General features: G+C 38.2%; 1 protein-coding gene across 2 annotated transcripts in view; it reads right to left on the bottom strand.

Moving 5' to 3' along the window:
- LOC120534424 (NACHT, LRR and PYD domains-containing protein 3-like) overlaps positions 1 to 22,518 on the bottom strand; it is a 45,140-nt gene that overhangs the window by 4,603 nt on the left and 18,019 nt on the right. For both annotated transcript variants that reach the window (XM_039761994.1, XM_039761995.1), the window contains exons 3-9: positions 22,173 to 22,339; positions 21,362 to 21,536; positions 19,667 to 19,732; positions 17,862 to 19,587; positions 15,600 to 15,773; positions 7,579 to 7,752; positions 5,449 to 5,622 (exon numbers count right to left, since the gene is read on the bottom strand). In XM_039761994.1, coding sequence (XP_039617928.1) covers positions 5,449 to 5,622; positions 7,579 to 7,752; positions 15,600 to 15,773; positions 17,862 to 19,587; positions 19,667 to 19,732; positions 21,362 to 21,536; positions 22,173 to 22,339 — 2,656 coding nt within the window. The remainder of the gene's footprint in view (positions 1 to 5,448; positions 5,623 to 7,578; positions 7,753 to 15,599; positions 15,774 to 17,861; positions 19,588 to 19,666; positions 19,733 to 21,361; positions 21,537 to 22,172; positions 22,340 to 22,518) is intronic.

Below are 22,518 nucleotides of genomic sequence, written 5' to 3'. Positions count from 1 at the left end.
GTGTGTTAAAGAAGTAATGAAAAAGAAAAGGAAACATTTTAATAATAACGTAACATGATTGACATTGTCATGAGTGTTGCTGTCATATATATGCCTGCCTAAATAAGTCACCCTCGCTTTGCTCTTACTTTATTTACCGTTCATTTAATCATGGCTAGTGGCGGAAAAATTATAAAATGGAAGGAGGATGGCTTTACCAAAACAATTATTGATGGCGAATCGATTATTCATAAAGCTTGAATTGGTGATCTGTTTTTCTGTGTTAACCTCATATTTTTCATACTTCTTCTCAAACTAAGGTGGTGCGAGGGTAAAATGAATCGGGATGCGCTGATCAAAGTAATCGGTGTACCAGGAAATCATGCATTGACAAAAGCTCCCCTTTGCTTGTAAGGCAAAGTGTGATTAAATGCATTATTTTTTAATGCGTTATAGAGCACATGCATCGAAGCTTCTCAGCTGTGCTTGTGCTAAGAAAAGGAAAGATTTTAAAAATAACGCAACACGATTGTCAATGTAACCTTTTGTAAGTAGTGCCTGGAGGATTCAGTGTGGAGAAACTCTATAGAGACAGCGTGTGTATTAACTTGTGGATTTTTCTGTGAGTATTTGGTGGCAGTCTGACGAAGTTACTTCGGAAGACGGCGTTAGCTGCGGAGCTCAGCTCAGAGCTAAATGAGATGAATGGGAGGGGAGATGATGACGTGACTCCCCCACCCGCCTTAACTGTCAATCCCCCACAAACACAGTCTTTCGGATATTGCATAAGCACACCCCTTCACCTACAATTTTAACTTTGTTATAAAGTGATCAAAACTCTCGTTTATATCCTGCGTCCTCTCATTAAACTTGTATCCCTCATTACCTGTGGGCATGTGAAACGCCAGCGGTAGCCTGTCTATGAAATTAATTTAAAGTTTAGGTTTACACCTTGCTTTCTTTCCGAGGTAGCAGCAGTCATGAATATGGTAGTATATGTCACTCGCTTGCTTCTTATTGTTTCGCTGCCTTCTCAATTATATAATGCATGTTTTCTTAAGCGCTTTTTGGAGGTCTTCCTGGTTTTCTATGCACTGCGTTGACAGTCAGTTCACATGATTACGTGAGAGGCGTGATGATGTCACACGAAACTCCACCCCCCCACATCATTCCAGCTCAACTCCATTACAGTTAATGGAGAAAAATACCTTCCAGTTATGACCATTAGGCGTAGAATTTCGAAATGAAACCTGCCCAACTTTTGTAAGTAAGCTGTAAGGAATGAGCCTGCCAAATTTCAGCCTTCTACCTACACGGGAAGTTGGAGAATTAGTGATGAGTCAGTGAGTGAGTGAGTGAGTGAGTGAATGAGGGCTTTGCCTTTTATTAGTATAGATTATGAATCTTCATACTCACAATTTCCACTAATCATAATACAATTAACTGTTCCAAAGCTGCTCAAGGAACTCACATGTTCATAATAATCATTATCTATATACATATACAAGGGTAAGCCAAAAATTACCCACACTCTGGCTTTAGAATTTATTTTAATCAACTTTCAGAAAAGACAAATACATCATTTTTCGACATAATCTCCCTGCTTTTCAATACACTTTGACTATCTGTCAACAAGCTTTCGTATTTCTTCATTAAAAAATGTTTTAGGCTGAGGTGTGAGCCACGAAGGCACCGCTCTGTTCACCGCTTCATCATGGCTGATTTGCAAAAGATTTGCCACATCATCAAATGTCACTCGTCTATTCAACGGAATCATTTCACGTGCACGCTCAATATTGTTATCAGTTGTTGGATGGGCGTTTGGCTCCATCTTCATGGTTGACACTTGGCCGACCTTCCTTGATCTTCTCTATCCATTCATACACGCTTCTTTGTGACAAAACACTTTCTCCATACTGTGCACAAAGTCTTTGATAAATATCAGCACCAGGCACACCCTCAGACCACAAGAAAACAAATCAGTGCATACTGGTCTTCTTTCGTGCAAATCACAAGTGGGGCAGCCATTATTTCTTGCACCGCAGTTACAAATGATCTGATGTAACATGTTCAAACCTGCGCAGCAGTGACTGGGGAGACAGGGGCCTCGTATGGAAAGTGCTGATAAGACACTGCTGCCAACAAAAGTTTTAATATAACCTGAGGTTTTGACTAACCTTCATAAAAATATAACATCTGTCTGTGTGTTTTCTATGCACCTTTTGATTAATCTGGATCATATTCCACATAGTTAATTTTTAGGGCCACACGGACAAGACAGACTACTTTTGAAGCCAAAAATTTGACCCTGGGGTTTCCATTAGGTTTGTTTTTTTCCTGTGTGCTACTGTTGACATATAGCAAGTTAAACATTTAAACAGAGTGAACCCAGACTAGCAGACAAAATGACCAGAAGTTAACATTTTTTACCCAGAGATACAGTCATATGAAAAAGTTTGGGAACCCCTCTCAGCCTGTATAATAATTTACTCTATTTTCAACAAAACAGATAAAAGTGCTATGTCTTTCATTTCCTAGGAACACCTGAGCACTGGGGTGTTTTCCAAACAAAGATTTTTAGTGAAGCAGTATTTAGTTGTATGAAATTAAATCAAATATGAATAACTGGCTGTGCAAAAATGTGGGTCCCCTTGTAATTTTGCTGATTTGAATGCATGTCACTGCTCAGTACTGATTACTTGCAACACCAAATTGGTTGGATTAGCTTGTTTAGTCTTGAGCTTCATAGACAAGTGTGTCCAATTATGAGAAAAGGTATTTAAGGTGGTTAATTGCAAGTTGTGCTTCCCTTCGACTCTTCTCTGAAGAGTGACAGCATGGGATCCTCAAAAATGGAGTTATTTGGTCATAACAAAAAGCGCTTTGCATGGCGGAAGAAGAATACCGCATTCCAAGAAAAACACCTGCTACCTACTGTCAAATTTGGTGGAGGTTCCATCATGCCATGGGGCTGTGTGGCTAGTTCAGGGACTGGGATCCCAGTTAAAGTGAAAGGTCAGATGAATTCAAACCAATATCAACAAATTTTTCAGGATAATGTTCAAGCATCAGTCACAAAGTTGAAGTTATTACAGGGGTTGGATATTCCAACAAGGCAACGACCCAAAACACAGTTCGAAATCTACAAAGGCATTCAAGTAAAGTGAGAAGTACAATGTTCTGGAAGTCCCCTGACTTGAATATCATCGAAAATCTATGGGATGATTTGAAGCAGGCTGTTCATGTTTGGCAGCCATCAAATTGAACTGAACTGGAGAGATTTTGTATGGAAGAATAGTCAGAAATACCTCCATCCAGAATCCAGACACTCATCAAAGTCTATAGGAGGCGTCTAGAGGCTGTTATATTTGCAAAAGGAGGCTCAAATAAGTATTAATGTAATATCTCTGTTGGGGTGCCCAAATGTATGCACCTGTCTAATTTTGTTATGATGCATATTGCATGTTTTCTGTTAATCTAATAAACTTAATGTCACTGCTGATATACTACTGTTTCCATAAGGCATGTTGTATATTAAAAGGAAGTTCATACTTTGAAAGCTCAGCACATGATAAACAAAAATCCAAAGAATTAAGAGGGGTTCCCAAACTTTTTCATATGACTGTATACTGCAATATAAAAGGTAACATTGTGCACTTTTTCATGGGAGTGTTGGGCGAGGCTTTATTAAGAGTGGAGGTGCAGCGCAATGCAAATAAGAAACAGAAGTTTGTTGTTTAAGTCCTGTTTTGTTGGCTTTTTTTTCATAATTTAAGTGCTACAAACTGCCCACACTTGAAATAAGAGGACAAGTCAGACAGGACAGCGTTATTAGTTACAACAAGGAGCCAGGAGTTGCCGCAATTCTGAAATCCAATTAGACCCAAAAAGAACAAATTCTCAACTCTTGAGAGCAGAGACATTGATGGAAAGGCAGTATGGATGGTGGATGGAACAGCTAGCAATAACAAAAGGGTCACCATTTAAAATACAAATAATACTTTGCTGTCTTTCCTTAACCCCTTAAGGTTAAAGTAGACCAGTGCCTTTAATCAAAAATCTGCCCCAGAATTCCTAAAAATATTCCCCTGGGTTAATGTCAAGTACTTTGGCTAGCAATTTCCTAAAAATATCAGTTTGCAATCTTTATTCACCACGTTTTCCATCAGCCACTCAGCATGAATAATTTAAGAAAATTGTGACATTAATGACGCCCGTTGTTATACTCTGCTCGTCTTTCCAATGCCAGCCACCCATTGCTGTTTACTTACTGTCATTATGGTCAACTCTGATGCACTTGCTTACTGTCTGACTTTCATTTCTTTTTGCTGACTCTGGAGAGGCATCACTGAGTACCTCTGGAGCTGAGATAATGCCTGTTGGAAAATCTCATTATGAGGCAAAGCACAGAGATTTTATTTATTCAATTATTACAGAGAGTATGAAAGGAAGAGACTGTGCGCTGTGGAGGAGAGAATCCTTCAAACATCAGAATCTCTGGACCTATGGGGAGTTGAGAAGATTCAGATATTTGAGGAGTAAAAACAGACAATATCAGACAGACAGAGAAAAAATATATTGATTAAAGGAAATCGCCTCTTTTGGTGTTTGTGTGTGAAGCTGTAGATGGGATTAGATGCATAAGCTCCCTCTCAAGCACACACACTCACACACAGAGCACGGACTTGAAATTGAACATGGGTGAAGCAGACAAAGTTAAAAAGACATGCAGAGGGTAATGATTCTCTTCAGTGTTTTAAAGGAATATTAGTTTTGGCACTGTTGTGTTAAACTGTTAATATTTATTTTTGGGATTTGAAATCTATTCTATGGTTTATTATTAGTTTTCAATAGGTACAATTTACACCATTTTGTGACAATTTGTTTTTTTACCAGCGGCCATTTTGTGAATTGGAAAACAATCTCATTGCCATCACATGACACCAAGAAGTTGCATGCGATGAAATTATTCCCTGCATTTAAGGCTGTGAAACGCTCCTCGTGGTGTCCAAGATTCCTCATTTTCTAAAAAGATACTTGCAAGTGTTAGCGTTGGTTTAAGAAAAGATTTTTCAGGGCAAAAAGACTTTTTGAATTAACTTTTACTTTTTATTTTGGATATGGTTCTGGCTTGTCATTTTGGTTTTGTTCTGACTTTTCCACTTTTCTGATCTTTTCTGAGGCTTTATAATTTTTGACCACATTATTCACTGCTCCCATCTCCTGGTTCTTTCCAAACCACTTCACTCTGTCTTTTTCTTGTCCACGGCACAAGATATATTATTTATTTCAGGAACAAACTCGAGAGGATATTGATTCACTAATCTCCTAGATGGCACTTGAAGGTAACTGCAAATGATAAACTAATGTTCTTCTAGGATTAACAAGCAATTTAAGATAAAACAAGAATAAGTCATACAAATTGTGCCATGCTTCCTATTTTACTTGGACTATGCTGTTTTTACTCACCATAACTTCTCTAATTTACAGCTGGGTTCTTTCAGCCCTTCACACAGTGCACAAACTCCTTTATAGTCCAATTTATTATATTCCAATCTAAGATCAGTCATGCATGAGTTTTCTGTCGAGAGAGTCGATGAAAGAGCTTCACAACATTCAGAGGTGAGACCACATAACCAAAGCCTGTGGAGACAGGAAGAATGGAAAGAAATAACATCAGGACGACAAGTAGACCAGTGCCTTTAATCAAAAATCTGCCCCAGAATTCCTAAAAATATTCCCCTGGGTTAATGGGGAAACATGTCCATTCTATGATTGACACAATAAAAAGCTGATTAGCTAAACCCCAATAAAGCTTGCATACTGTGAGGAATATTGGGTTTTTGAATTACAAATGAAGTTCTATTTCTTGTGTAAATTTGGAAAATGTTTGACATTTAAATCATTCAAATCCAAAGGGATACGTAAGAACTACCTAGATGCAAATAGGTAATTTTAGCTTAACATTGTTCTTTATTTCCTTTTACTTTCTCATATACGAAGTATTGGGACAATATTGTAATCGTCCAAAAATTCGATGTTGAGATTTTGATGAATCTCAATGTTTTACACCTCCCTGACTTTCTCGTACACGAAGTATAGGGAAAGTATTGGAATCCTCCAAAGATTCCATTTTGAGATTTTGATGAATCTCGAAGTTTTAGACCTCCCTGAGTCCAAAAATACCATTTTTGGAATTATATGTGTTTGTGTGTGTGTGTATGTTTGTCTATGTAAACAAGATAACTTGAGTACGCTTTCACTTAGGTCAACCAAATTTTGCATACAAGTATTAGGTACAAAACGTAGAGTCCTATCAACTTTTGGGCTATTTCCATTAATCAGAAGTGGTACTTTACCTTTTATTCATGCAGCTGCAGAGTCCAATTTATTCAACTTTTACTTTTATAATAATTGTTCAATATATTATTAATTTGATTTGTTGTTGATGGTTCTTTAATGTACATAATATAAAAATATAATCATTGTCTTGCAGTTTACTCCTCAAATATCCATCCCCATATCGGAGTATATGAGAAAGTCGAGGGGAGACCACTCCCAATTTTTTTTTTTTTTAAACTATTTTTTTCAAAAATATCATGAACTCAAGATTTCATAACTGTTACATGCTGCTTCCAACTACACTACTTGGTAACTTTCTTATTTTTTGTGGCTAATTTTGCATTTAATTTTATATTTGTCTTATTGTCATACTTGTTTTATGTTCAGGCATTTTGAGACCTACTGTAGATACTCCAAATTCTTAAGGAAAACCAAAAACAAGCTCCTAGTATCTAGGCTATAACTTGGGATGTTTCTAATTTTAAGGGTAGTAGTTTGACAGCATAGTTTGTTTTTCATGTTCTAGCTTTTGTCTTATTTTCCGATTCTGAATCTGGGTTTGCTTACCTGAATAGTTTAATTGCTATCTAGCACTGTAGTGACTTAAAAAGAAGTGCTGCTCTTTATTATTTTTATTTTTAAGTTGGCTAGATCAGTGTTTCTCAACTTTTTGGTGTGGTGAACCCATTGTTTCACTTATAAATGTCTTCAAGACCCACCAAGGGGGAAGAGTCTCTCTTTGTGAAACGAGTGTGATCTTTAGAGTTTGTCCCCCTTGGTGAATTGACTGCAATCATTAGAGCAGGCGAGAGATAGGGCACAATCATCAGAGCGGTGAATGTCAGCAAACCACTATGCGACCCATCGAGACCTTAAACCAATACAAAGAATAGCAACTCACGACCCATCATGTGGTGGAGAAACACTTGCCTAGATCATGGTAGCTTTATATAATGTATCTACAGCTGTATGTGCAAAGAAATGCTCCTAATACTTCTGCAAAAATTCTATGTAACCGACTTCCTTTTGAGCACCAGTGTTCTTGCTAAAGAACATGAACACATTTAAAATTTGTTCAAATAAAAAATGTAATGTCTCCCACACACCTCTCTATCTCCAAGACTGATTTCTCACATAAAACTGCAGTCAGTTCTGCACTGATTAAACCAAACCAAAACAGCATTGTACTATGAAGCTATGAGCTATGAATAGTAAATTCCTACTGTGTGAGACACACACAAGGCAGTGTTCACTCACCCCAGTCTCTGTAATTTGCAGTTTGGATTCCTCAGCCCCTCACACAACAGATTCACCCCTGAATCCTCCAGATTATTCCCTCCCAGCTCCAGATCAGTCAGGTGTGAATGTTCAGTACAGAGAACTGAGGAGAGTGCGGTACAACATCCAGAGGTTAGACCACATGACCTCAACCTGATAAGAAAAGAGACAGGCACAAGTGGCACAAGTTAGAGACACACAGATGTGCACCATTTCCAAGTTTGATTTCCATGAAACATTTTTATTTATGGAGGATATTTATGCCATTATGACTATAACATTACAAATTTAACTACATGTAAAGTGGGACAAGAATGTGATTTGGATTTTCAAAGTGCAAGAGCATTTTCCTTCAATATTTGCTTGTACATTTCACATTTTTACAGCAACATTGAGACTGGCATAAAAAAACGATTTTAGTAATTCAAGGCAATCCGTTTAAAAAAATAAATAAATAAAACCAAACAATTTCCAGTGGAACTCACTTAAAAATCCCACAAAATTGTTTAGTTAACCATATTGGATAACTGTCAAGAATCATATTTATTTTTGTTTAACTTGTGGATACAAGGTGGGTAATTAGACAGACAGATAGACAGACAGATAGATAGATACTTTATTAATCCCAAGGGGAAATTCACATACTCCAGCAACATACTGATATATAAAAAAAACAATATTAAATTAAACACTGATAAAAATGCAGGTATAACAGACAATAACTTTGTATAATATTAATGTTTACCCCCCCCAGGGTGGAATTGAAGAGTCGCATAGTGTCGGGGAGAAATGTAAAGAGTACCATGGCATTGAAATGCTTGCTTGAAGGTAGGTTTAAAACTCTAGACTGTCCTTGTAGTATAGGGAAAACAACCCACAACTCAACATCAGCAAGATGAAGGACTTCTGGCATGTCTAGTGGCCTTCGAGATCAGTCACCATCCAGAGGGAGGATGTGGAATTGTTGCAGAGCTATAAGTACTTGGGAGTTCACATAAACAACAACTGGTCTGACAACAGAATGGCACTGGACAAGAAGGGCCAGAGCTGACTGGACTTGCAAAGGAGACTCATGCCATTTGATGTGTGCAGCAAGATGCTGGGAATGTTCTACAAGTCCATAGTTGCCAGTGTAATGTTCTACACTGTGGTCTACTGGGGAAGCAACCTGAGCACAAAAGATACACAATGCCTGAACAAACATATAAGGAAAACCTGAATCATTATAGAGCGAATCCTGGGCACACTGGAAACTGTTGTAGAAAAGAGGATGGTGAAGAAATTGGATAGCATCATGAATAATTCCTTCCATCCCCTCCAGGAGGTGCTGTCTTGGAGCACTTTTAGCTATAGGCTCATTCCACCATGGTGTGCTAAGGATCACCTCTGGGGGTCATTTCTGCCCACTGCTATCAGGCAATTCAGTACTTCTTTCTGGTATACTTATTTCAAAATTATATTTCAAAATGAACTTAACTTCACAATATACATGTATTTATTAATTTATCAATCAATCGAATGGCTGTATTATCTGTCCTATTAGTCTATATCCTTGCTTGTTACATTTGTTTTGTATTCATATGAATTTCCCCATGGGATTAATAAAGTTTGTCTAATCTAATTACATTTGTTACAAGAGGCAACGTGAATAAAGCAATCATAATTTGCTTATATTATTCAAAACTTTGCTTATATTATTCTGCTGAAGTGGTGTGCTATATTGAACAGAGCATTTCTGACAAATCCATAAACACGGTCTACCGTATATACTCACACTAGCAAAATACCCATGCTTTGCAGCGGAGAAGTAGTGTGTGAAAGAAGTTATGAAAAAGAAAAGGAAACATTTTAAAAATAACATAACATGATTGTCAATGGAATTGTTTTGTGACTGTTATGAGTGTTACTGTCATCAAGGATTTGATTATCATTATTTGTTTCAATCAGGTTCGTATTTGGAGGATGTGTTGTGTTCAAGTTACATTCTGTGTTTGTCTAGTCTATCCCTGACCATCTCATCTTCGTTGTCAACCGTTGTAAAGATAACAGGTTTAATTCATCGAAGTGATCACTACCCAAATTGGTACTCGTGAATCTAAGATGTTCCACAGGCATCCCCGGTATTAAGTTGTGGATTTGCCTGCAAATATTTAGCGGCAGTGTGTCTATGAATGTAAAAAAGTTTCTATCGCACTTTTGCTGAGTTAATGCCAAACACTATTCTATTCCTGACCATCGCATCCTCATTTGCATAAGCACAGTCCTTCACCAGCAATTTTAACTCCGTTACAAAGTGATCAAAAGTCTCGTTTATACCCTGCGTCTTCTCATTAAACTTGTATCTCGTGAATATCGTATTCGTCGTAGGCATGACAAACGCCAGCGGCAGCGTGTCTATGAACTTAATTTAAACTTAAGGTTTGCATTGTGCTTTGTTTCTGCAGTAACTGCACTTACGAATATGCTTATATGCGTCACTCGCTTCATATTCTTTTGCTGCCTTCTCAATTGTATAATGCGCTCTTTGGAGCTCTTGCTTGTTATCTGCATACTGCATTCACAGTCAGTTCACGTGAGGCGCTTAGAGTACATGCTTAGAAGGTTCTCAGCTGTGCTGGTGCTATCTCATGCGATCTTGCGATGTCCATAGCTTTATGTAATGTTAGCTAAGACCCGGCACTTAAAAGTTTCTCTCGCACTTTCGCTGAATTTGTGCCAAACACTAGTCTATCCCTGACAATCTCATCTTCATTTTCATAAGCACAGTCCTTCACCCGCAAATGTTTAGCGGCAGCGTGTCTATTGGATTGTTGCTGACTGATGGCCTTATATGGGCAGGCACTCAATTACGTGGGAGGCGTGATAATGAGGGATGCAACTCCGCCTCACACGGCGACCGAGCTGCAGGCTATGGCCGTATATATGTACGTAAGTAGGTTCCAGTTATGACTGTTACACGTAGAATTTTGAAATGAAATCTGCCTAACTTTTGTAAGTAAGCTGTAAGGAATAAGCCTGCCAAATTTCAGCCTTCTACTTACACAGGAAGTTGGAGAATTAGTGATGAGTCAGTGAGTCAGTCAGTCAGTCAGTCAGTGAGGGCTTTGCCTTTTATTAGTATAGATATAAGTTGAAACCCGAAAAAATCTATTATGTTCAAAAATGCAACACTTATTTTTTTTTTTTTTTTTTAACATCTTCTTGACTCCTCCAATCTTGCATCAGTTTCTCATACGCATCGGATTTTGTTGCAGCAGTGCAGTTTCCAATTTCTTTCACTACTTCAACGACATTTAATTTAAAACCAGCTTCATATTTTCTTCTGATCAAACGCTCCATCGTAGATCAGGGATGTTCTTATGATAAAGGTGTATGAGGGTGTGAGATACAAACAACACAAATAAGTGCAAATGTTGCTTCAGAATTGTTTGGGTATTACCATGTGGTCATGTAGGCACAATCAAGAGAGAGAGAGGTTGGGAGCACGTGCTGATACAGCACATTGCCGCACCCACATAGAAAAAAAAGGTAGTGTGCTCCGTGGTTACTCTCTTGGGTGTGTGTTAGCATATCATATTAGAGTTTTCCACATTCCACTTATACGAGCGACATTATAAAATACCAGAAATTATACTGTAACATCAATTCTCAACTTATCTGTGAGTATATACAGTACATAAAACTCTCCATTTATCCTACACTTTAAGATGCTCAAGATCCAATATAGTGATTGCTAAAAACTAATAAAGAGCACCTTCTTCATAGAACAGTGAAGACTGTGAAATAATTGTGATTTACCAAATGATCAAAATGAGATCCTAATTTGACTTTTACCATGCACTATACAGTACCATAATTTGCGGGGGTTATATTCCTAGAGCACCTGTGAATTGTGAAAAATCTTGTGGCTTTAACACTTAAACTGCCACATAATGGGGTTTAATGCATCCCTGGATGCCAAATACTTTTTTGCTGCACTTTAAGTAAACGTCTCAATTCACAAAGAAAAAGTGAAATTTTAATGGAAGAAATTTTTTTTCATGCAAAGAGTATCACAATTACTGCAACACTGATCATTTTACACACTGCTAATGAACTGTATTATATACTGTAACTGTAATATTTATGAAACTACTGGAACAATATGTACAAGGTGCAACTGATGCCATGGATGAAATTTAGTAAATCTCTGAGCCAACTGCGCTTGAACTGGCTGCACTCAAGCAAACAGAGGTAAGCACTGATGCTTGTAGGCTAGTCTAGTGCAGTGGCTCAATCCCAGAGACAGTGAGGCTGCAGTGCTGCAGGGTGTCATGCTTGGGTCCCAGAATTGCACAGAAACACAGGAGATTGTAGAGACAGAAACTTTATTCAAAAACTTCAAACAAACATGTCTCTTTCAGAAGTTAAACAAGCTCAGTATGCAGTTAGTTCTCGATTTAAGAATAGACAGACATCATAGGGGAACACAACGGGAGCAGGACCCCAACAGGAGCAGAGGAAATCTGGGGGAGGAGAGAGAAATAAAGCAATCAGCCAAAAAGGGAAGGTGCTGTTCAGACTTTTAAGTATGCGTAGCGTTGCATGAGAAGCATATCACACAACAGAGCAGCCGCAAGTAAGCCCAGCAAGTAAAAGAGCAATGTGAAAGTAGTCTATCAGCGTTTTTTAAAATGGGTTTTTTGAGGAGTGTCTCTGTCTTCTAGGGGCTGGCAGTGGTCATGAGCTGGCTGCTCAATGAACTGACTGATTAGCTCCTGAGTGCTCGCAAATGGCACTGGGAAATGACGATAGCTGGTTGTGGCGGTTTAAGAGTTAAGAGGAACAAAATGGAAAACACAAGAACACTCAGCTGGAGATGCATCACAGTCAAGCAACAGCAAGCAGAAATGAATAACGCTGTAGTGGTCCGGTGCCGCTAAGATTCACACTGTCAAGAAGACAGTGATTTATTTATTTTTATGGTGGAGATTCCAAGGAAGCACCCAGCCTTGACCTGACCCGCACACACTCACCAAAAGGAACAAAAACAAAGCAAACTGGTAATCAAACAGCAAATAAAGAATGTAATGAAAACGATACCACCCCGTTCCCCTTATGGCGATTACATATTAAATAAAACAAAGCACAAACAAAACACACACAGTAAATCATGAAAAACGGCAAAGGATGAAATGTGATGATGAAAATAAATAGTCCAGAGATCTGCACGTTGAATGCGAATGTAAAGACAGTCCGACAGCTAGTTCCTAAAATGGTGAAGATGGGTGGACGGGTTCAGGAACGCTCCTTTCTTTGCAGAATGACCATGAATCCACTTACAGTCCTAATGTACACAGGCAGACAGCAGAGAATCCAGATGGCAACCATGAAACAATCCTTTTGCGAATATAATAGCCTCTAGATGCCTCCTATAGCCTTTGATGAGTGTCTGGATTCTGTATTTTTGACCATTCTTCCATACAAAATGTCTCCAGTTCAGTTCAATTTGAAGGCTGCCAAACATGGACAGCCTGCTTTAAATCATCCCATAGATTTTCGATGATATTCAAGTCAGGGGACTGTAATGGCCTTTCCAGAACATTGTACTTCTTTATATATATATATAAGATCCTAAGCCTAAATGTGCAACGGTAATGTTTACGTTTTTTGTTATGCTTTAAATCGGGCTTATTTTAAAACCTACATATACAGTGGTGTGAAAAACTATTTGCCCCCTTCCTGATTTCTTATTCTTTTGCATGTTTGTCACACAAAATGTTTCTGATCATCAAACACATTTAACCATTAGTCAAATATAACACAAGTAAACACAAAATGCAGATTTTAAATGATGGTTTTTATTATTTAGGGAGAAAAAAAAATCCAAACCTACATGGCCCCGTGTGAAAAAGTAATTGCCCCCTGAACCAAAAAAACTGGTTGGGCCACCCTTAGCAGCAATAACTGTAATCAAGCATTTACGATAACTTGCAATGAGTCTTTTACAGCGGTCTGGAGGAATTTTGGCCCACTCATCTTTGCAGAATTGTTGTAATTCAGCTTTATTTGAGGGTTTTCTAGCATGAATCGTCTTTTTTAAGGTCATGCCATAGCATCTCAATTGGATTCAGGTCAGGACTTTGACTAGGCCACTCCAAAGTCTTCATTTTGTTTTTCTTCAGCCATTCAGCGGTGGATTTGCTGGTGTGTTTTGGGTCATTGTCCTGTTGCAGCACCCAAGATCGCTTCAGCTTGAGTTGACGAACAGATGGCCGGACATTCTCCTTCAGGATTTTTTGGTAGACAGTAGAATTCATGGTTCCATCTAGCCTTCCAGGTCCTGAAGCAGCAAAACAACCCCAGACCATCACACTACCACCACCATATTTTACTGTTGGTATGATGTTCTTTTTCTGAAATGCTGTGTTCCTTTTACACCAGATGTAACGGGACATTTGCCTTCCAAAAAGTTCAACTTTTGTCTCATCAGTCCACAAGATATTTTCCAAAAAGTCTTGGCAATCATTGAGATGTTTCTTAGCAAAATTGAGACGACCCTAATGTCCTTTTTGCTTAACAGTGGTTTGCGTCTTGGAAATCTGCCATGCAGGCCGTTTTTGCCCAGTCTCTTTCTTATGGTGGAGTCGTGAACACTGACCTTAATTGAGGCAAGTGAGGCCTGCAGTTCTTTAGACGTTGTCCTGGGGTCTTTAGTGACCTCTTGGATGAGTCGTCTCTGCGCTCTTGGGGTAATTTTGGTTGGCCGGCCACTCCTGGGAAGGTTCACCACTGTTCCATGTTTTTGCCATTTGAGGATAATGGCTCTCACTGTGGTTCGCTGGAGTCCCAAAGCTTTAGAAATGGCTTTATAACCTTTACCAGACTGATAGATCTCAATTACTTCTGTTCTCATTTGTTCCTGAATTTCTTTGGATCTTGGCATGATGTCTAGCTTTTGAGGTGTTTTTGGTCTACTTCTCTGTGTCAGACAGCTCCTATTTAAGTGATTTCTTGATTGAAACAGGTGTGGCAGTAATCAGGCCTGGGGGTGGCTACGGAAATTGAACTCAGGTGTGATACACCACAGTTAGGTTATTTTTAACAAGGGGCAATTACTTTTTCACACAGGGCCATGTAGGTTTGGATTTTTTCTCCCTAAATAATAAAAACCATCATTTAAAAACTGCATTTTGTGTTTACTTGTGTTATATTTGACTAATGGTTAAATGTGTTTGATGATCAGAAACATTTTGTGTGACAAACATGCAAAAGAATAAGAAATCAGGAAGGGGGCAAATAGTTTTTCACACCACTGTATATGTTTACAACTTTAATGTGATGTTATTAGATTTTCAGATTCTTATTCTGTTTTTAAATTATAAACTAAAAAATTTCAAGAACTCACGTCCCGCAAGACATGTGCCAAAAGATTTAACCATGCTCGGGGCTGGAAATAAAACACAAAGAGTAGGACAGCTACTTTACAGGCTTTTAAATGTTTGAAGCGCCGTGAGAGATGAAGATCATGCGACACGGCAGCATCAGCAAGCCAGCAGCTGATCAAGCAAAGAGGAGGTAAAAAAAAAATTTGTTTCCCATTGTTTCACTGTTTAAGAGCGGGTTTCGGAGGAGCGACTGCTGTTCCTTGGGGTGCATTTAGCCCCCCTCTTCACAACGTGAGCCTCAGAGACGTGAAACGGCTGGCAAGCGGGGGGGATCCCCCCCTAGTGTGTATTATATATATATATATATATATATATATATATATATATATATATATATATATATATATATATATATATATATATATATATATATATATATATATATATATATATATATATATATTTTACAGGTTTTGAGGGTGGCTAATGTTTCCAAAGCCTCTTCTACTCCTTGTTTTTAGACTTCTCACAGAGAATTATGCATGCTTAGTTTAGTTCTTTGTGACCTTAAATTTAACATTCTCAATGCTGCCAATAATACACTCATAAAAATGTCACACATTATCTGCTCACCTTAGTGTCTTTAATTTACAGTTTTTGTTCCTCAAGCCCTCACACAGGAGATGTACTCCTGAATCCTCCAGCTTATTTTTTCTCAGCTCCAGCACAGTCAACTGTGAGTGTTCAGTAGAAAGAGCCAAGGACAGAGGTAAACAACAATCAGCTCTGAGATCACATGAGCGCAACCTGTAAATATAAGAGAAAAGAAGTGAAGAAATGGCAACTTTCAGTCAAGAAAACAAGTCAAGAAAAAAATAGCATTACACATAGGGGAATGTCAGTGAGAGTCTGTGTGGTCACTTTGACCAGTTTAATCCATGAGACACAACCTGAATGATACCACCGAGTCAGACTAGACCAGTGTTTCTCAACCTTTATTGTATTTACAACCCAAGTTTTCATAACAGTTTTAATCGCGCCCCCTTAATTTTTTTTTGAAACCCTAATAAAATTTATTCCTATATTTTTTGCTGGCGATACACCGCTACAAGTATAAAATTTTCCCACAAATAGCGAAATTACGCCACATATGACAACATTTGCATCCCACAGTTTGAGAACCGATGGACTAGACCTTGAGCCTTCCACACCATTCATTACTAGCTACTCCTCTAGTCCAGCATAACAGTTTGTTTAATTAGAATTTTTAGTGTCTCAGTAATTGCATCCATTATGCCACAGCCTTACATTTGCACTCAAAACTGTTTTAAAGAAGAAGCCAACAGGAATGCAAAGAATTTGAGTAGTATTTCTCAGTAGTGCCATCATCTCTTCTAGTTTGGGGGTTGGATCTTATTCTAAAATCATTTGCATTTGTATTTATTTGCTTAGGAGACCCTTTTATCCAAAACAGCTAACAAAGAAAGTCGACATAATCAGCTAACATCAGTCTGGGGCAGGGGTTCTCAAACTCGGCCCTGGGAGCCTACTGTGGCTGCAGGTTTTTGTTCCTACCAGCCTGTGTTTTTAATAGGACTCCTGTGCTAATTAAGTGAACTGTTGTTTCCCAAAGTCCCTGTTTTGGGAAAATTATACAAATTAGAAAACTAACTTTGGTAAAAAAAAAAAAATATTAAAATGTACTACAGTTATATGTATTTTTTTCTTTTTAACAGTTTTTTCATCTTGATTGTCATTCTACTTTTCTAGATGTTCTAAATGTTTAATCAATCCGTTATTTACTACCTTGTGATTGAGTGTTGTTTGCTTGAGTTTCTGCTCTGCTTGTTTTTAATTGTCATTATTAAGATTCAATGAAGGGAGCAAACTGCACAGAGAAAGGGCAAAATATAATAAAAAGAGAGTTAAGCATTTAAATCCATAGCAAAAACAGAAATATTTATAAGAAATGTTTCTTATAAATGTAAAAATTATGCTGCTGTGCTTTTCTGAATGTAGAATAAAAGATAAATAAAACCAGCTAATTAAATGAGATCAGTGCTATCAGGTGTTATCACTGATTAGGAATCTGGGTGGAACAAAAACCTGCAGCCACAGGGGTCCCACAGGACCGAGTTTGAGAACCCCTGGTCTAGGGACTGCTGACAAACTGATTACTCTATAAGCAAGCAACAATAATTTGAAGTTAATGTGACTGAAGACAGGAGTGATATGTGTCCATTTTGGTGGTTGAATAAAAGACAAGCTGCTGCTTTCTGGACCATCAGCAGTGGCTTGATGGAACATGCAGATCTTTCTGCTAGTAGCAAGTTGCAGTAATCCAAATGTGAAAAGCCCAAAGCCTGGACAGGAAATTGTGCTGCATAATCAGATATGTTCTAATTTTGTAGACATTATACAGATTGAGTCTGCATGAATGAGAGACAGTTGAATGTGACTACAGAAAGGTAGCTGCTCATCAACCACCACCCCAAGGTTGCACACTGACTTGGCAGGTGTTAGCGACAGTGAGCCTTGCTGTACAGAGATGGGGAGATGAACATACTGGCTGGCCAAGATAACAAAAAGCTCCATCTTTGCCAGGTTCAGCTGTAGATGTTGGTCCTTCATCCAGGTTGAAATATCAATAAGACATGCAGCGACTGTAGCCAGTATGTGTTGTCCTCAGGAAGAATATAATATAATATAATATAATATAATATAATATAATATAATATAATATAATATAATATAATATAATATAAGTAGTCATTAGATTGGGTGATGGGGACCAGTGACATGAATAAAATCCTTATAGAATATGGAGGATTCAGATCATCAAATTAAAGCTGTATAAAGAATTATAACCTGCAATTGTGAAGTTTTAGTACTAACCTGACATGTCGGCAGTAGCTGAGACCAGGTGTTAGTCTTTTGATGCATTCTGCGGTGAGATTTGTGCTGGCCAAGTTCAACTGCTCAAGTTCTGTGCAACAGTGAATGACAGAGCCCAGCATAGTACAGTCCAAAGGAGATAAAGTTGTGTTACTAAAGTCCAGCTTTAAATTCTTCCCAATGCTATCCCTGGTTAACTTCTGATTCTGAATCTCATAGAGCCACTGGCAGACTCGCAGAGCTTCTCTTTTATCTCGGCCTTGAAAAGCTTGTTCAGCTTTTTGCCTCACCCACTCCAGGATCCTCACTGCAGTCTTCCTTTTAAACTCCCCCAGGATTCCACCCAATATTTTAAACACAGAGTACCTTGCCAGTCCTGCCAGGAACTGAATGAAGATCTCAAACCGGCCATCTTTACAGGAGTCCAATTTAACAAGCAGCTCCTCAACACCCGCTGATGGATCAAAGTAGAAAGAGCAGGCGGCCACAAACTCCTGCAGGATGAAGTGGAAGAATGTGTATGTTGTGTGCTCCAGAGTGCTTTCTCTTTGTAGAATTTCTTTCAGGAACCCAGAAAGGAATGGAGAAGACAATTCTGAATGGAGGCCAAAGCTGGATATTTCAAATTTGTCATAAAATACAAAAACCCTATTAGCCACTCCATAATAAGCCATCTTTCCCAATTTGGACATTATCCCCCTCTGGTTCTCAGCTTCTCGTCTGTGATTGGTGAGGATGTTATGAAGGAACATCACAAAGAGCTCAGTGACAGTTCTGGGGGCAGCTCCTCGCTCTTCTTCAGGTGTCATGAAGTGGCTCTTCAGCACAGAGCAAATAATCCAGCAGTATGAGGGGTTGAAACACATGGTATACAAGATGGCATTCTCCTCCACATACCTAAAAGCCTCAGTACCCAAATCTGAGTCACCAAAAAACTTCTTAAAGAACATCCGCCTTTGATCAGGGAAGAACCCCAGGATCTCTGCAAATCGGTCAACTTTCTCCATAACCAGACCCTCTAGGGCTGTTGGTCTACTTGTGATCAGGACTGAACAGCCCTTTAGTAATGTTTCATTGACCAAACTAGTGACCAATATGTGGACCGGAAAGTAGTCATCTGGATCTGAGCAAAGTTTTCTTTCTGTGAAGTCCAGTTTGTGTTTGTACTCATCCAGGCCATCAAATATAAAGAGGAGAGATTCAGGTTTTTTTAGGATTTCTTTAAGTCTTGTGTCATTGAGATGTTTGTAGTGTCTTACAATCATCCTGGTCAGAGCCATCTGTGGTTCTGTCTCTGAGTCAAGGAGGTTGAGCTCTCTAAAATTAAACAAGAACACAAAAGCAAATCTCTGATACCGAGTGCCTCTGGCCCAGTCAAACATGATCTTCTGGACCATTGTGGTCTTCCCAATTCCAGCCACTCCACTTGCCACTACAATATGAGGGAAAGTCTCACTTTCAGGGTTCTTTCTAAAAAGCTGCTGAGTCCAGATTCGCTCGCATTTCTCCTTTACTAGGTCCTCAACAAGCTCTGCATGACTCTTCCCAGTCTTTACAAGTTCATGGTGAGTCTCACTATAGGTTCTTCTGTACTGATTAATGACTAACAGCTCTGTGTATCGAGTCTCAAAGTCCACAGCCCTGGTGCGTGGATCTCCAGGAGTAGGCTGATCCTCCAGACTTACTGTAGATTTAGACACATCGACTTTGTGTGTCTTGTAGAGGCCTAAAAGTAACAGTGAGAAGAAATGAGGAAAACAGGACTGGAGAAGCTACTGATCAAAGAAGTGAATTGTGTTGGTTACCTTTAATATGATCCTCAATGTAAGGGGGATGGATATTGGCCTGAATTTCCTCCATGAGGTCTGTTCCTAAAGAGACAGGAGTACAGACAGAAAAGACAATTAAGATAGTAAGGAAACAAACTGGAAACAACTGCTAGCAATTCCAGGGAAAGATTTGCATAATGCTCAAAAAATAAATAAAATCTAGAATTGATTTCTTGTGGAAGTGACACTGAAGATTAGGATAGAGATTTAATATTTTGGAAAAATCTTCTTTTAAAACTAATAAATAGCACATTACTTTGTGTAAATTTGATTACTGTTACTATTTGAGGATGCCAAATAAGAAAGGCAGAATTTGCAAAAGACATAACTGCATGGTTTATCCAGATTCTGTTTTTGCCCAATTTCTGTGACTGGAGACATTGAGATAACAAGACTTCACAGAGAGACTTTGAGAGAATTCCTACTCCAGAATTAAGTCCGACACACTAATCTTTAATAGTGATGGGTCATTTTTTTCAGAGTTACATCTTGTGATGTTCAACAACACTGAAATCAAGGTCATAACCATAAAAGAAGAAAATCAAAATTTCTAGAAGTGTTCTAACCAAAATAAGAGAATTCAGATATGTAAACATTTGAATAAAGCAGGCAGCATGTAGGTTTATTACAAAGCACTCTGCATCAGCAATCTGTACAGATTCTTGGCATCTTTATTTAGCAGTTACCACACTCTAAAGGTGACACTTAACACAGTTGTCATTTCTTTTACTGCATGCGCATCTTCCCAGCTGGCTCCGAGTTGTACTGCTGGAAGTAAGAGAGACCCAATGGATGCTGCAATGAGTGGCTTTCTAAAATTGCACTGATGCTCAGCAATAAATGCTTCAGTACATTACCAGAAATAGCAAAACAACTCTTTTCAATCAGCTAGGCACACAACATACTTAAATCAAGTGGAAATGAAAGTTTTTTTGATGTAAATAATTTAAAGTTTTGCTTGACTTGTACAGAGTAAAAATGCATCAACATTGCCTTGGGAATAACTATTCATTAATAGATATGTTCTAATCCAGCTTACAGTATAACACTAGATGTGCCAAGTGTCCAATATAGTGGCCAATGCATTTGCTATACGGCACTATTTATGGAAAGAAAATCATGTGATTTGATTACGCATAGGCTGTCAAACCATTTTGTGTGCATGTGCAAAAGTGATCAAGTGCAAGTCAGGGGAGACAAAAGTGGCTCACACATGAGCACCAGCATTCAATATTTTTGTTTGCAGTGGTAATAGGGGGTCTTTATTGTAAAAAGACAAAGAAAAATATAGTCAGTGACATTTTCTGAATAAAATACAATATCATAAACATTTTCAGGGTAACTATTCAGGAAAAGTCAAGGGAAGACAGACGTGTGAAATGCAGGCTGTTGATATAATGAACCATTTACAAACACAACACTCATTGGTGTCATTTATGCTGCTTACAGTACTAACAGAAGTATGAAGGCAAAAATCAACACACCCCTACAAGACGATGCTGCCTTGAGGACAAAGAGCGTGAAACACACGGATACCTATAATTCTCTATCTATAGAAGGAAGGCCATAAACTATTTTTACTTGTAATATAGTCCTTGTTCATCATTCCTTCCTTTGAAGTACGGACACAGAGGTACTTGTAACATAACTGACAAGAAGTTTATCTCTCACCGCCCTTTGTCACCTCCTCCAGGATTCTTGTCAGGTTTGGTGAAGGAAATCTCACAAGTTCTTGGGCAAGTGCCTCCCATAGTCTAACCAGCACAACTTTATCCTTGTTCATCACATCATTGATGAATGTCTCCACTTTGACTTGCCTCTCAGATGTTTCTGCAAATTTATATTTCTGAAAAACAAATGAGTGAGTAGATGTCCATTTTACAAGTGAGAATTGGGAGAACCAAGTGCTTGCTCTGTCTAGTCTGAAGATCCCATATCCAAACATATTCATTTTAGGTCTTTGAAGCTTTCATAGAAAAAGTAAGACCCTTGCACTTATAACATTTTTTACATGTAACTTTGAAATTGTAGTTGTGTATTTGTGTTTTGATATGGAATTCAGATTTCTCTATGCATTGTTTGTTCTGCAAATGCTTACGTTATTTTTGATTGCTTGGCAGGTTGAGATGATGTTAGTTGTTTTTTGTTTGAAACAATATAGCTATTTATGCAGGGACCATTGTTACACCTGTTTCACTCTACTACAGGGGTGGTATTCTTTAGATTGCCAATGCTGTTTAGTGTTCTTCTAGCCTGTAAAAATAAGATGTTCTGAAAGTGATACTTGGATGACTGAATGGAAAGATTGAAATTACTAATTGTAGAAACATTAAAATATCTGCAGAAGAAACAGCAAGAGCTTTCAATTAATATAATTACAGAACATAAATTGAATTGTTTTTATTACTATTTCAGCTCTCACTCTGTTGCTCACATTAGAACACATTCCTGGTGTTTGTGGAAATGCAGCAAAACCACTCACCTTCGCTTCATCATTCTTAAGAACTTGATTGGTGACCAGATTCTGTAGGATGCTTGTAATGTCATATTCAATCACATAAGTCAGCTGTGGCTTGTAATAATCAGTTATTTTGAGGAGATCTTCATGTTGGAATCTTTTTACAACTTCAGAAAACCTCTGTGTTAGTCCTGAAATAAGAAAAATAAAGGCAGAGTGATTAAGTTGTAACTCAGTGTGATAGGACTAGCCAATCATGGGTTAACTGTAGAGTCCATTCAAACTGTCCCCTCAAAGTGTGATGAAATGTTGATCTTGAATGGGAATGGTGACAAAAAGAAAAAATAATATGTTAAGGAACTTTAAAATC

Source organism: Polypterus senegalus, chromosome 8 (genome assembly GCF_016835505.1).
Source record: "Polypterus senegalus isolate Bchr_013 chromosome 8, ASM1683550v1, whole genome shotgun sequence".
Classification (NCBI taxonomy): Eukaryota; Metazoa; Chordata; class Cladistia; order Polypteriformes; family Polypteridae; genus Polypterus; species Polypterus senegalus.
This window is presented reverse-complemented; position numbering and strand designations above follow the sequence as displayed.